At 42.5% G+C, this 16,382-nt stretch overlaps 1 protein-coding gene across 2 annotated transcripts in view; it reads left to right on the top strand.

The window, feature by feature from the left end:
• The first annotated feature begins 501 nt into the window (after window positions 1-501).
• pdzrn4 (PDZ domain containing ring finger 4) overlaps window positions 502-16,382 on the top strand; it is a 31,860-nt gene continuing 15,979 nt past the window's right edge. The window contains exons 1-3 of one of the 2 annotated variants that reach the window (XM_077545471.1): window positions 502-923; window positions 1,771-1,863; window positions 12,636-13,030. In XM_077545471.1, coding sequence (XP_077401597.1) covers window positions 839-923; window positions 1,771-1,863; window positions 12,636-13,030 — 573 coding nt within the window. In that variant the 5' untranslated portion in view covers window positions 502-838. Of the gene's footprint in view, window positions 924-1,770; window positions 1,864-12,633; window positions 13,031-16,382 lie in introns of those variants that run through there. The other variant, XM_077545473.1, reaches the window with a different exon arrangement.

Genomic DNA, 16,382 nt, shown 5'->3' on the forward strand with positions numbered 1-16,382 from the left:
TTATTTATTTATTTAGAGCTTAATCTGCCCATAGTTTACATGGCCATGTATGCTGAAGACACTTAAATCAGCTTTGGAACAGGACATGTAGTTGTTGCATTATGTATGTGGAGATTGTAAAGATGAGTGTATGATCACTTTTAGCCCCTTTGTACAAATGGGGTCAAAGTGGCCACTTCACGTTTCATTGCCAAACTTGACACAGATGCATTTTTAATGACCGTTTCCAGCTCAAAGCATCAAATAATGCTGCATAAGTGAAAAATGCTAATGCTCAGAAAAGACCAACTTTGCACTTTTTTAATGTCCTCTCCCACTAGTAAAAAAAAAGAAGAAAAAAAGCTTCTACCTGGAAAGCTAAAGCTAACATTCCGAAAGGGACTCTTGTTGCCTTTTACCTCCGCACCACTCCAACAATAAAAAAAAAAATGTTCACAGATCAGTCGATTCCCACTGGAAGCCATCTTTTCATTACTGGCAAACGACAGAGAATCTTCGTCTTTCCTTATTGTTACCCAATCAACTTGATGATGTCACATGAACTGTTTGACGGACGCGTTCTTCGATAAGCTTGACTGGATGCTTTACGAGGGATTTAACTGTCAAAGTCAACCCTAATGTGGAGAGAATATATACGTAAAGGAGGGATTAACGCTTTCGTCAAGGACACATTTTGTCCTTTGCTCGCTTCTGCTGAGTTCTTAACTTAGTTTAGAGTATTAATTCATATACAATTGGCACTACAGTCATGTTGTTTTTGTTTTGATTCTTCATCTAGCTGCCTTCAAATTTTTCAGTTTTGTATGTTTTGATTTAGCTTTTTTTCCCCTGTTTCCTCATGTTCTCATCAGCCCTGTTGTGTCAACCAATCAGCTCTCTCCAGCCAGTCACGCCTCATCCAGGTGTGCATGGTTGTCTCGTCGGTAAGTTTGTATTCATTATTCAGTTTGTCTCTGATCATTGTTTGATGTTATGTCACGTTTCCTGTGTGTCACAATGTCACACTGACCTCATTGCAATATTGTGGTTTCTGCTTTTAAATAGTATTTTTCAGTTGAAGTAAATCACTCATCTAATGGATAAAATCAAAAGCAATGCTTGAGCTTAATATATAAATAAAAATTTTTTTACCTTGGCTTCAAGAAGACTCGTCTAAAAAACACAGTAAGAATGTAATTTTTTGAATATTGCTACTAAGGTATGTTTTATGATACATGGATGCATATGGAACATATGGTGTTCCACAGGGTTGAATTCTGGGGCCACTGCTGTTCTTGGTCACATCTTGAGAAAAGCAGCAATGATTGTTTTAAAAATGCTCTATAAATAAAGAGTTGAATTGAATGCTGAGAGTCGAGTCGGTGTCGTATAAATAACATCTATTTATCGATTTATGGAAGCTTCGGTTACTCCTTCCAATGAATCGTCGTTAAGGGTAGACAAGCTAAACAAATGAAGGTTAATGCGCGGAGTCTAAAGAACCTGCGTCCTTTTGTTGACCACTTCAGACAGAGGTCACGTCTCTGGGGTAAATGTTAGGATGAGTTCAGAGGTCACAGGCTTTGGCCTAATACGGTCAGACGGTGATACATCACCAGAAGCTGAGGAGCTCCTTGGAGAGCAAATATGATCTTACAGGAGGAATGAAACTGAATTCACAATGATGAACTCTGCTAAGTCTCCTGCCTATAAGCACCACTTCCTTCCCAATCAAACCGAGAGAGCAAAACTCAGTTGGCGACGTTGTAATGAGAAACCTATTTTTCTCAGGTCAGAACAAGAGGGGTCAGCAAGTCATCCCCTCGAGGAAGGAGGCGAACACACAACACGTATCTCTATCAAGCTGCATCACTCCGAAACAAGGTTACCTTCAAACCTACCATCCTAATGGTGTTATCGACCTATGTGTGTATGTAGCCGTTACCGGTGGGTCGAGACCTTTTGAAAATTTGCACAAGATTTTCCATGTTGATCCTTGTGAACGTGCATGCGTTTGCTTGGAGGAAGGCAGGCGGGCGCTCAGCATTTCACATCACTGGATACATTAACGAAAATGTATGCAACCTCATAAATGTCCTCCTACGCTTTTTTATTTGCCTAGTAAAAGCTGTAATTTTGACTAGTAAATCCCGCACATAAAATCGTGATAAATAATACAGCATGCTGTTTATTTCTCCATTTAATTCAAGTTCTCTGACAAAAACGAGACTAGTTAAGGTAGAATTTCTTATTTTGAATGTCATTCGAGGGCGCAGGTGTACCTAATGTATTGTCCTGTGTATTCTATGCAGGTCGAGGTGACCTCATGCTTCATTTGACCCTGCGACACCGCTTTTATGACCTGTGACACTTATTAAAAGGCAACAAAGGCTTATAAACAAGAAACATATAAATCCATATTAGGTACCGGCAGGGTATAATTATACCGGACCATTATTTATTATTGACACGCATTCGCCTCACAAGAGGAATAAATAGCTATGGATGTTCATACATGAGCAACATTACACAGTTTTTTTAATAACATTTTTTATTGTTTCTCATGAATGCTTAATTAATTGTATTTTCTTGTATTCTAAATGGGTGAAGAAAGTGACATGCAAGAAATGCTGTTACAAGGTCACAGAAGCTGATTGTACCACCTAGTGGACTGGCATGTTTACAGCAGTGCCAGTGAGTAATATGAGCTCTTAAAGTGAACAGGCAGCCAGTGAAGGGAGACCAGAATTTGAGTTGTTTGCGCCCTCCTATGAGCAGTAGGATTTTGGACCAACTGGAGATGCTTGAAGGCGGGACTGGCTGACTCCAAAATAAAGTGCATTACAGGAGTCCGGCTGAAAAACAAAAGGATGGATTATAGTTGATGTGAAAGGAGAGGCATAATTTAAAACCCAAGTTTGAGCTTTAGATAAAGCACCAGGGGGCCAAGGTCAAAAAGGTGGGATGAACATAGGCCACTGCATGGGACCAAACATCATAACTTCTGTTTTGTTTTTATTGAAATTCAAAATGGTGATTTCTGGCCTTTTTGCTTACATCTGACTGTCATCTGCATAGCAGTGAAAGGAAAAGCCATGTTTCCTTAAGATGGAACCCGTTGGCAGCAAATACAATGAAAACAACAGGGGCCCCGAGACTGACCCCTGTGGAACACCATACGACAGTGGGCCAGAGTGGGACCAACCGAGGCTAACACAAAAAGTTTTGCCTGCTAAGTAGTATCGTAACCACTCTCGAGCGCTACCATGAATGCTCACCTAGCACAAGCTAACAGTGTCCTGTGGTACGCCATGACATCATGGGAATATTTGGCCGGCTAACAACCATGCTAGCAACAAACAAAAGTGGATTTGCAAACTCGGATGCCGGACCTGAAAGACAAACTAGCTTAGCACTGGCTAGCATGAGGCCAGTAGCAACGTAGATGGATTTAAAGTGGAGCCAAAGAGAAAATAACATTCTTTTCTGTTGGCCAAGGTTCCTTGAAGTTAAAGTAAGATTTTTTTTTTTTTATACTACAAAGGTTAAGCTTACCATGTGTTCATGTGTTGCTTTAGGCTGTATTTGTATTAATTAAATAAATAATAAATATAGGATAGATCAGAAGATAAACCCCTATACAAGTGCACTTTGATTAAACTATATTTTTCTTTTTTCTTTTTTTTTTTGGACTATGACGTGTTTTTCATCAAAAGTACAACGAGAAACCCATTAGAGTTAATTCGGTCATATGGTGGCTAATGTCAATATGAATAGCGAATGTGGATTTTTGGTCTGAACTCTAGTCCTTATCCAAATGACGGTGCCATTCTTGCAGTTTAAACCGTAGAAATGTCAACATTCAGCGTTTGTAATCCAAACACAAAGTTTGAGCAACTCTTCCATGTATAACCCCCCCACCCCCAATTTGTTGATCGCACCCATGCACGCTCGAGAGCAAGATGGGTGCAAAGAGGCAGGCAGACAGGCGATTTGCACTACACATGGATTCTGACAACTCTTGGACATGAGACATGTGGCGCCTTTTAAATCGACACTCTTTTCTTCCAGAACAAAACAAGCGAAGTTTGCGGAGGTGTACCTAATCAAGTGTCTTACTGTGTGTGCGCCGCGTGCTGCTTCACACATCATTAGAGCATGTCTCCGGCGAATGGGCGCTATTTCACTGACAGATCTCCTCTTAGAACCCCTCTGTCATCAGCTCTGTCATATTGCAGGGTTGCCATGACGACATATGCCCCCCCCCACCCCACCCGGAGGAAAAAAAAAAATCCGTCTGCTAAGAGTGATTTGATTAAAAGCAACAGCACAGGGGCTGTGGATGACAAGTCCAATCCTATTTGACAGGCTTATGTCTCCTTAATAAGTATTTAAATGGTGTTAAAAAAAATAAAAAATCGATCTGATTGTAAACACATACTAAGAATGTCCATTTGACCCAGAGCGAGTTGGTTAAAGAAGTTGATGTGGGTGGCTCATATCCACTCCTTGACAGTCCTCATTAGCACCGTGAAGACGCACACCATCTGATCCTTTTGACCTGCCAGGTCATTCATGCACCAAATCATGTGTGTGGAGGCTGACGCTAGTATATAGCATCACTCCATAATCCATAACAAGACAGATGCATGGCACTGGTTGGTAAAATGTGATCTTAAAGTCATTGACAAGTGTTCTTAGGCTAAAAAAAATTACATGACATATGTTGAAGAAAAGAATCTTTTTCTTCCGCATGTTCGTTTTCTGAGAACGTTGGTTATCCGAATGTAGGCTGGAGATCGATGAACAGTCACTTCGAAGCTTTTATTTCTACAGAATATCCCGGGCACAAATGAGATCCAGACAACTGCTGCAGCCTCTCATTAGTGCGAAGTTACCGCAGACTCACAACATTCTTATACTATTTTGAAGGGCGGTACCACAAAACCCCCAAGCCCCCAGGAAACAGCCCACCCCGGAGTTCACCAGACATGAGATAAGACTTTTACAGACATCATTCAATACACATTGACTTCAACCACAGACAAATGGTCTATTGTTGTGATGACACGAGCAGAAATTGCGACAGCACTCACAAAGACACATCCACAGATAAAAGTTCTAGTGAGGAAATAAATCTGGGTAGAAGACCCTCTTCACATATCATCACAACAGGCACAAGTCGACTACTAAGTGCACCGAGACTGACTCGCTGAACCCCTGTGGTTTGATCGCACCTACGTTAAAAACCACGGATCTGAATGTTGAAAAATGCTCCATATTAGACATTCAACTATCTTTTAACTCTCACTTTTTTTTGCATCGCCGTCAGGGGAATAGTAAATGTTTTTATTAGCCACTTTGACTGTAGATAGGGCCCAGCGGGAGGTCTTGAGCCCCGCCCACCCAATCAAGTGATCAATCACGTGTACGTGTAGCCAATCTGTGAGGGCAGAAAAGGGAAAACGCTTGTAAAATACCCGCAGGCGTCGTCAGTATGAAGCGTAATAGGAAGCACTTAATGAGAAGCTGTTTGTTCATAGTTAACTGTTAAACCCGAAAATATAGATTATACTTCAGTGCAAGTGTTGAACAAAAGGTTATTACTCGTATTGACTGCTGGTCCGCAAAGGGCCCGCGATCAATGTTCCCTCACTTACTTGCACTCTCATCTTATTGTTCACACAAGACTGTCAAAGTGTTTTTTACGGGCTATTTCCACAAAATGTCCGCTTTTGGGGCCTCGTCTTCCTTCCTTATTTCCCTTTCTCGGATAAGAAGCAGGACACAACGGCTTGTCCTTATCTCCCCGTACAAGAGCATGTCTTGCATCCAGTCAGAACTAGACAGGGAGAGGAACCCGGGCAGCTGGAACCAAGAAGTGAGACGAAAATGCTCGGAGTTCAGCGGCACATGACTAATCTTCCGCCCTCTGACCTAAGCGCTCGTTCTGTACCCTTCTTTATCGCAGAATGTGGCGTACCAGATTAAGGCGGCATTAATTCACCAGCGGGAATCAAATTTGCATGGAAAATGAAGGAAAACCCGTGTGTCAAATTGTATAATCTTTCAGGATTGATTGGTTTGGCCCGGAAAGTCTCTCCTGAGTCGTGTCTCCATAAAACCGGCGAGAGATGAGTCCTTGTGCTCCCCCATCTGCCTTTTAAGTTTGAGGTTAACACTTTGTGTCAAAGTGTGTCCCCGTGTGGCCATGTGAGTGTGTGTGTTGGCCTTGCGCCCCCCCCTGTAATCCAGTTAAGCACCTGGACAATGGAGGAACAGCTGGCTTGGCCTTCTTGAGCTCATCTGAAGCACCGGATGATGGCCTCACAGAGATGGAAGTCAACCCCCACCCCGGCCCCCCAATGGTTTTCCAATGGACTTGTTGACATGCGCCGCAACCCTGACCGTATCTCGACACTCCCCGGCAGAAGCCCAATGTGAGCGCATCGCTGTCCAAATTGGCGGGCATTAAACTCAATTGGAGTCTAAATTCCGTGTCAAGGGTACAAACGTGGTTGAGGTATTAACACGGCTATGAGCCATCGCATCCCTGAAAACTCTCGTCTCTTCATCTGCTTTCCATTTGTTTTCCTTGCCCTGCCTTTTTTGTGACACTTTCCCTCAACTCAGGGGTGTACGGTTCAATACTGGCACAGATGCGGTTGGGAGTTTAAGAGGACCCGCTTGTGCCATTAGTGCAGCAGGGGGACGCCTTTCTGCCGTGGCTTTTATTGGAGTCGCGCCACTGGGTTAACACAACGGGGTCATGCCAGCAGCCCAGTGGCGTGCCATTCACGGTGTTTGTGTTCAAGCGGGACTGTGTGGCTCTGCACATCCATGAACTGTAATTAGGATTGAAGCAAACTCCAGCAGAGAGTTCAGAGTTGCGACCTTGAGGTGGTCGAAGCAACAAAAAAAAAAAAGCTGCTGATACCAGAGAATTAGCTGGCGCTGGTGGTAAGGAAAAGTGAAGAATGATGCGTATAACTTAAACCGCACAGTGATGCGTATAACTTAAACCGTTTGGTGATGCATATAACTTAAACCATTTGGTGATGCGTATAACTTAAACCGCACGGTGATGCGTATAACTTAACCGTACGGTGAGGCGTATAACTTAAACCGTATGGTGATGTGTATAACTTAAACCGTACGGTGATGCGTATAACTTAAACCGTATGGTGATGCATATAACTTAAACCGTATGGTGATGCGTATAACTTAACCGTACGGTGATGCGTAAAACTTAACCGTACGGCGATGCGTATAATTTAACCGTACGGTGATGCGTATAACTTAAACCGTTTGGTGATGCGTATAACTTAAACCGCACGGTGATGCGTATAACTTAACCGTACGGTGAGGCGTATAATTTAACCGTACGGTGATGTGTATAACTTAATCGTACGGTGATGCGTATAACTTAAACCGTATGGTGATGCGTATAACTTAAACCGTATGGTGATGCGTATAACTTAAACCAAACGGTGATGCGTATAACTTAAACTGTACGGTAAAGCGTATAACTTAAACCATACGGTGATGCGTATAACTTAACCGAACGGTGATGCGTATAACTTAAACCATACGGTGATGCGTAAAACTTAACCGTACGGTGATGCGTATAACTTAAACCATACGGTGATGCGTATAACTTAACCGTACGGTGATGCGTAAAACTTAACCGTACGGTGATGCGTATAATTTAACCGTACGGTGATGCTTAAAACTTAACCGTACGGTGATGCGTATAAGTTAACCGTACGGTGATGCGTATAACTTAAACCGTATGGTGATGCGTAAAACTTAACCGTACGGTGATGCGTATAATTTAACCGTACGGTGAGGCGTATAACTTAAACCGTATGGTGATGCGTATAACTTAACCGTACGGTGATGCGTATAATTTAAACCGTATGGTGATGCGTATAACTTAACCGTACGGTGATGCGTATAATTTAAACCGTATGGTGATGCGTAAAACTTAACCGTACGGTGATGCGTATAAGTTAACCGTACGGTGATGCGTATAACTTAACCGTACGGTGAGGCGTATAATTTAACCGTACGGTGAGGCGTATAACTTAAACCGTATGGTGATGCGTATAACTTAACCGTACGGTGATGCGTATAATTTAACCGTACGGTGATGCGTATAATTTAACCGTACGGTGATGCGTATAATTTAAACCGTATGGTGATGCGTATAACTTAAACCGTATGGTGAGGCGTATAACTTAAACTGTACGGTAAAGCGTATAACTTAAACCATACGGTGATGCGTAAAACTTAACCGTATGGTGATGCGTAAAACTTAACCGTATGGTGATGCGTAAAACTCAAACCGTACGGTAAAGCGTATAACGTAAACCATACGGTGATGCGTAGAACTTAACCGTACGGTTGCAAGATATTACCATCAGGTATACATTGTTGTCAGTGTAATTTCTTTGAATACACTGTTAGATATTATAATTTTGCCACTTTTTTTTAAAGGGGAAGTCATCCTTAAATATTTCTTGACAAGAATATGTTATAGAACATATTATCAAGAAAATGTTTTGGGGTTGAGCAATATCTAACTATTATTATAACTTTTGGGCAATTATCATCATATTTTGTACTGTAAAAAGTTCATGCATGTGATTGGGGATGGATTTTTCTGAGCACGTCCCAGATATTCAAACGGTGTTCTGTCAGGAGGCCAGTTTGGTCTTCAGCTTGTCCTCTCAACTGTCCGTCCCGGTTTCCGATTCCACGCCGTCCAGGCGGCAGTGCGGTGCTTACAACTGCTGTGTTGCATCATGAAGCGGAACTGAGGCAGCCCCCAAACGGGTATCAGGTGACTCCGCTTCTGAAACATGGACACTTTCTGCAGTCTTGCTCAGCCAATCAAGCAAGCGGCACTGATTTGCGTGATCCGATAATGCACATTTTGTCTTGAAACAATGAGGGTGGCAGCTTCTCTGCATTCATCGATAAATGATTTTGCTCAACTGGCACATTTTGGAACAAAAACGCCGCCATTTGTTAAGCTCAATGCAAACGTGTTCAATGCTATCTCCTTGCATTGTCTTTCCTGTCTTTTGTTTCTTTAATTCAGTAATTAAATGTTCTTTTTACAGTCATTTTTCCCAAATGTGACTACAAGGGGGGACATACAGTCATCGTGAGAATCGCATCTCATTACTAGTCCGTAATTAATAGTTAAAATGTAATTACGAGGACGGGAAATACAATGGCAAAACATACTTTACAGTAATTCCCCTCCGTCTCGTCTAGCTTTGTCTGGCGAGTACAGTCTTAATTGTGTTTTTAGCCAGACGAACGGCTCACGGTGGTAAATAATGGATGGCTTGCAGATAGTGAGAGCCGTGAGCGAGGCACCCTCGGGCTCTTCTCACGCCGTTGCCTTTGAGACGTGCGTCTGTTGCAAGTCAAGGCTGCTTTGCTGAAGACTTAATTGAATTACACCAAGGTTTTGTCTTATTGAGGATGGCAACATGAGAAATCCTGAAGGACGTAAAAGGGTCTCCCCACTTGACTGCATTTTTACCTGAAGAGGTTTAAAAGGCATTTTTTCCCCCCCATCAATCAGATTGCGTGTCATGGAAATTCAGTGCCGCGAGTTCCCTTTGAAGTGCAACACGTCGGCCTCGCGGCGAGCTATTTTCGGTTAACCTTTGACGGAGTCGCAAATGACCAAGCGAAGGGAGGCCGTTTGAACTTTTCCTGGTGGGGGTACGATGATTCCCGATGCAGACCTTCAACACTTTCGTCGTTTGTAAAGTTTTACAAGAGTCTGAGGCGGATGCGTGTGTGTGTGCGATAGTGGCGTAATATAAAGGGGATGATAAAATTGAAGGAGAGATGATAGAAAGAGGGCAATATGAACAATAAAAATGGATGGCGGAGGTCATAAATGAGCACGATGATATCACCTTCTGATGAAATGCCACAGCTCTACCGTTTTACGATTCCTCCAGTGAGAATTAGCCTGGATCTTCGCAAGTTGTCGATCGGGTACGGGACAAAAGATAATGAATTGAAAGGAAGGGGAGGGGAATTCATTAGCCGGTGATGTCACCTTTCGGACGTCAGGAGGAAACGGCGGTGACCTCATCCGAAAGTGAGTGGCGGGGAGGGTTAAGTGTTATCTCGGGGTTGTATCTGGCTGCACTCCGACGACCTTGACTGCCCCGCTATGGTCCTCGTACCTGCATGACTGGTGATAAGCAAGATGACGCATCTGCGCTCTCCGCATCGTCTTCTTGGCCGTGACAGCTATTGGTCATGCGGGCTGACAGGGAGTTCCCTAATTCTATTTCATGGTAAACATAAATCAATGTGACCTGCATTAACCCTGTTAGCAACATAAGGTATAGGGCAGGAGCTTTCACGTTCCCCTTTTGTTAGCATCATCACTTGTTATCTTTTTAACACGTTTTTTCCCAACAAACAAGCATTACAGACTTCAGCTACTTTTTATGTGTGTATTTTTTTTAGACTGTGTGCGATGGCCATTTCCTTCTGTTGTAAACTATTGCATAGAGAGCCTTTAGCTTGTTAGCTTGTTGACTTAGGCCAGGGATAGGCAAGTTCGGTCTTATAGAGAGTTTTCCGTGTCTCCTGCCTCCAAACACAGGTGTTTCAAATCATCATCTCATCATTACGTTCTGCAAGAGCCTCTCAGCTGTGTTGGAGGAGGGAGACGTCAAAAAACATGCAGGACTGCGGCGCTCTAGGACCGAACTTGCCTAGCCCTGTCTTAGGCTATCTTAGTAGTAGTCGTTGTCATAAGAAGTTATAGTACAAGTCATAATCACAGTAAATATATATTTTTTTTTTTTAAAAGCCGAAATGCTTTGTGTCAGGGCCTTCATATAATAATTTTTTTTTTTATTATATATTTTTTTTGAGTTAGCTCACTATTGTTCATTCGGTAATTTTACAGATTCGACATATCATCATCATTTCTCTCTCTCTCTCGTTTATTTTATTTTTTATTTAGTATGTACGTGAGTGTGTGTACTCATTAATTCACCTAAAACCTATGAAAAATCCCATACCGTTCACCTAAACCGAATACTTCAGAATCCAGCTGGAGTCGTGAGGTTGTCAGGAGACCCGAGGAAGGATCAAAGAAAAGAAAGTGAAATCCAGCACCGACCAGACATCACCTACTACCCACCGGGTTACCAAACAGAGTCTTTCACCAACCCCAGAAACCTCTAAATTCCAACAAATTAGGGCCTTTATATACTATTGGATAACTAGGTCTGCTAGCTCTCTAGTTGTTAGTTATTTACAATGCCAAAGTTGGCCTGCACTCTACTGTAGTAGTAGTAGTAGTATTTATCATAAGTGATAGTAGAAGCCAAAATGACAGTAAATATTTGTGTTAAAAAAAAAAAAAGCTGAACCATCTGAAAATGTCTTATGTCAGGAACGCAGTAAACAATTGTATAGGTAGGCCTGCTAGCCCGCTAATCACGGACTAACTTTAGCATTGTCCAATAACTTAGGCTAACTTAGCAGTAGTAGTAGAGTACTAGTAGTAGTATTTATCATAAAAAGTGGTAGTAGAAGCCATAATCACAGTAAATATTTGTATAAAAAAAAATAAGCTGAAACACCTGAACTGCCATATGTCAGGAATGCAGTAAACAATTGCATTGCTAGACCTGCTAGCCCGCTAACCCACGGAACAGCTTCAGCGTTGTTCAATAACTTAGACTACCTTAGTAGTAGTAGTAGTCATACGAAATGCTACTAAAAGTCGTAATCACAATCAATAATTGAATGACAAATAGAAACACCTTGAAAATAACATATGTTAGGACCGTAGTAACTTTGTAGGCCTATAGCTAGGCCCGCTAGCTCTCTAGGCTGCGGACCAACTTCAGTGTCGTCCAATAACTTCGGCTATCTTAGCAGTAGTAGTTGTCATAAGAAATTGTAGTCGAAGTCATAATCACATTAAATGTATAAAAAAAAATTAAAACAACCTTATGTCAGAACTGTATCAAACTGTTATATAGCCAGTACCACTAGCCTGTTTGTTTGTTAGCCCATAGAATAGCTTTGGCATTATCCAGTAAGTAACTTTACTCAGTACTTAGAAAGGAGGAGGGCCGACTTGTGCACAAGCCTGGTAACTTTAACAGAGCCAATTAACAGGGAATGATTTACAGATAATATGGACTCACCAGAATCTCATTTATATTTAATCCTGATCCATAAATACAAAGCAGACACTGCAGGAATGGCGTGAATATTGCTTCCCCCCCACCCCCCAACCAACCAACCATAAGTGTAGTGGGGCCAGTTAATTTGAAGCCAATCAATAGTGGTCTGTGTTTCTTCCTGCGTGTCAAGCCCAGTCCGGCGCTGCCCTTGTCAAAGTGTCGAGTTTGGTGACTGCAAATCTATGGCGGGCCTCGCGCCTCCTCCAGCGCAGGAGGGCATCTGATTGAATGCGAACGAGATCGATTTCCACGCCAAATCCAGTTGCCCGGCGCGCGCACTTGATTCTAACTCGATTAAACAGTCAGACACTTGTTAGGCTTAACAAAGAGATTGCGCGGCTTTCTTTGCAAACACACCTGCAACCACGCTCACATTCTGCACTCCACCCTCCGTTTCTCTCCCAGCCAATGAGAAGGAAGCCCATATTGAGGAGGTGTGTCCGCCCCAGCCAAAAGTCGGCTCGCACGCCAGCGTCGGCTCCACACGGGAAGAGGCGGCCGGGGAGGAAGAGCGTGAGAAAGAAGCCAGGTGCTTTCGCTCAAATCCTGCGAGGGGGACGCGCGCCCGCTCCAAAGACAGTCAAGTGATACGTGTGTGTGTGTCTGCACAGAGTGGGGGGGATCCTCCGAGGGATGCGAGAGGGGAGCCGAGGAGCAGGAGCGCCGGGGGGAGCTCAGGCGCGCGAGCATCTCACTCCGACGGACGGCGCGCCGTCTCCTTGGCAACCGCGATGGGCTGCAATTTGTGCACCTTGCAGAAGCGGGAGGAGCACTACAAGCTGCTGTACGAGATTGCACAGGTGAGAAGGAGGATTAAGATGACCAGGAAAACTGAGAGAGCAACTTTTTGGGTTCGGGGGACCTGGAGATTTTTTTTTTTTTCCGGGTGTAACGTTTTGAAAAACGATTTGAATCAGAAAATCAGTTCTGATTTAAAAACATGAGTGCATCAAATCTAATTGTTCCACAAATATATTGAGACGTATGAAATCATTTTGTTGTTGTTGGAGAGATGCACAGCCCTAATTGATGTGTATAATCTTTTTTGAAGGAGTTGCCTGAAAAGTTCATTCATATTTCATAATACCCTCTCAAACCTGAAACGTACCCTTGAATCGTATTTCTCTCCATTTATTGATATTATATTTGAAATTTATATTAGGGGCCTGCGACGCTCCAATATGACGATCATAATATTATGACTATAAATGTTTAAGCTAATTTATTTTGGGGTGGAAAAAAATCATTTTGTTTAAAAAAACAAACAAACAAACATTATTTATGCAGGAATGTTGGATATTATGGTGTGTCACAATCATATCAATCATCATTTCATAATAAGAGACCCAAAGCTAAGCTAACTGTTTATGTACGTTTAAATGATACAAAATAGTTTACCGCCAATTATTTTGTGAACTTCTAAGCTCTGATATGCCAAACTTTCAAACTATTCCCACTACCACTTGAATGCAACTTCATTGCTTTTGTACTGACAATCTGCGAGAGTTTTGACCTTTGGGGCACGTTTTAATACGATCCTCCGAAACAGAGAAGAGCTTTTATTTTGCTGCCTTCAAACGCAAGCATGGGCAGAAAATTCCGTTTGACAAGATTTGGATGTGTTGATTAGAAGGGAAAGGCCTGTAAAGTGTGAACCTCAATGTCTTTTTTTCTCTCCAACAATCCCGGGCCATATGGTAAGTGCTGAGTGTGGCAAACGTGTGCTTTGTTGCCAAAGTACAGTATAGGCGGGCCCCGTTCGCTTCATTCATCATTTAGCGTCGTGCTCCGTGAGCGAGCAGCAGCAGATTTGCATACGAACGCACGAGGATTATTTTATGGGGAAGCGTGCTTGTGTCAAATGAAGCTCAAAATTATGATTAAGGAGGCAAGAATGAGTTGTTGGTGCAATTGCACATCAAGTGTTGATGAGCTGCTCGGGTGCCAGTTAGAGCAGTGGTTGGAAAACTTTTTCCAACAAAAGTGTTCCGGCTTTCTTATTTTACAACATATCATTATCAGTAAATGACTGTAAATGTGGCACTTCATTCCAAGGAATATCTCTCAGTATAAAGATGAAAGGAGACAAGAGTTGAGTTTGCGCGAGCAATAAGTATGTCACGGTCTGACTTTTTTGTCCTCAAAGTCGAAGCTGATGAGGGAGTGAGAGATTTTCTCGGCAATCCCCTCGTCGCGTCTCCCTTTCATCGTTCCACATTTCTCAAATCTTCTCCTCCTCCAAGCCCCACGCGCTCCCTGTTGTGAACGTTTTTTTGCTGCTGTTTGTTTCCACGGATACCACCTGCTTGGAATATGATGAAAGCTTCTGGATGAGGATGATTTGAGTGGGGGGGGGGGATATATTGTCAGGAGATTGTCAGTCCAAGTCGTTCACTTTCTTCTTTTATTTATTTACAAATTGGTGAACAAAATAGATTTTTTTTTTTTTTTTTGCTGGTCACATCACTTGTTGTTAGGCAGATTACAAACATTTATGAGCAGTTAATGCCCTGTTGCACCCCATAGAAGATCAGTAAGAGTAAATCGCTACTTGGATACAATTCGACTCAGTTCAGTTCAATTAAAAACAATTATCGGATTCAAATCGATTTGCATTATACCCCTACTGCTAACATACAGTATGGCGTAATGATTGAAAACAAACAAAATAAAACACAGTGCCATCTGCTGGCTGTTGTAATGAACTGCCTCACTTGCTGAAAATGCTAATTTATCAACAACAGATGAATATATGAATTTTCAATTTCTTCCATGAGTATTCAATCGTACTTTTTTTATACTGTCCTGCCCAGTGCTAACTTTTAGTGACCGAATGTTGAAAAAGATGATGGCGAATGGCAGCAAGACAATATTTATCTCGTGCGGCTCGACCGGGTCAGTGAGTGTGTATCGGTTGTATCCGCCGGGGGACAGATGCTCAGCCACATGTCCAGCCTGTTAGACAGCACCATGGGGGGGGGGGGGTGTGTGGTGTAGACGCAGACCCTTCACCAGTCGGGTCCAGTCCACACACAGCCGGCCGCTCCATATGGCCTCCTCAGACCTGAGCCATGCATGACATCATCCAGAACGGGTTGAAAAAGAATATTTGCAGCAAAGCTTGGAATAAGGCGACCTTTTCTTTTATTGTTGGAGCGGAACAAGTGGCGCGGGTCAGCGAGAAGCCTTTCTCACCTGTGAGATTGCACTTGACAAGTCCCTCCCATGCACACACTCTCGACTGTGAGATTGCATGTCAGAAAAGAAAAATCTATTGCGCTACTTTTTTTTTTTTTTTTTTCATCCACTTTCATTTCATACACTTGTTTGCTAAGGGTCAAAATGGCAGAAAGCAACCACACAACGACGACTGTGCTGGCTCTGATAAGCTCGGAATGAAAGCCCGTCTGGGATGGACACAATCCACGCACACACATTTCCCTCTTCCCGTCCAGACAAAGCCAAAAGATGCACACACACACACACACACACTTTTAAAGGGTAGACATAAGCATATTTACACACACACACATCACAAACATGCTGCCATGTTTATGGCACATTCTCTGCTTTATTTTTACGACTGTGTAAAAATGTCAGCTCTCGTTTTTATGCCCGATGAGAGGACTTATCAGTTGTTATCAGCTTTGGCCAATTAGCCTGGCCAAGATGATAGGATAGGAAGCGAGGGCGGGATAAAGAACGGAGGAGGAAAAGCGTCCATTCTTCCCAAAAAGCATTCTCTGGTTCCTTATCAGTCGCCAGGCACTGTTTCAACTTTGTTCCATCCCATTGCCTCTGCCCATCTTTCACTCCCTGGAGCACTTATTAATACACTTAGGCCAGGGGTCAGCGACCTTTACTGTCAAAAAAGACACAATATTCGGGGGCCACAAATATTTGAACTTTATGATGAAGGAAAAAGTGTTTTAGGTTAGTCTTATGTGCTGAGGTTCCAAGAGCTAATTAAGGCTGCAACATAACCCAAAAATATGCAGCATATTGATTTTCTGACAAATTTTATGGACATATAGTATTTTTTTTTTATCTTATGACAATTTTTTTCCTGCCTTTTTTTTTGCTATAAATTTCTGTCATTTTTGGCAATTTTATTTTCAGGATTTCTGCTTTAAAAAAAAAAAATTGACATGT

This window comes from Vanacampus margaritifer, chromosome 15, assembly GCF_051991255.1.
Source record: "Vanacampus margaritifer isolate UIUO_Vmar chromosome 15, RoL_Vmar_1.0, whole genome shotgun sequence".
In the NCBI taxonomy this organism is placed as follows: domain Eukaryota; kingdom Metazoa; phylum Chordata; class Actinopteri; order Syngnathiformes; family Syngnathidae; genus Vanacampus; species Vanacampus margaritifer.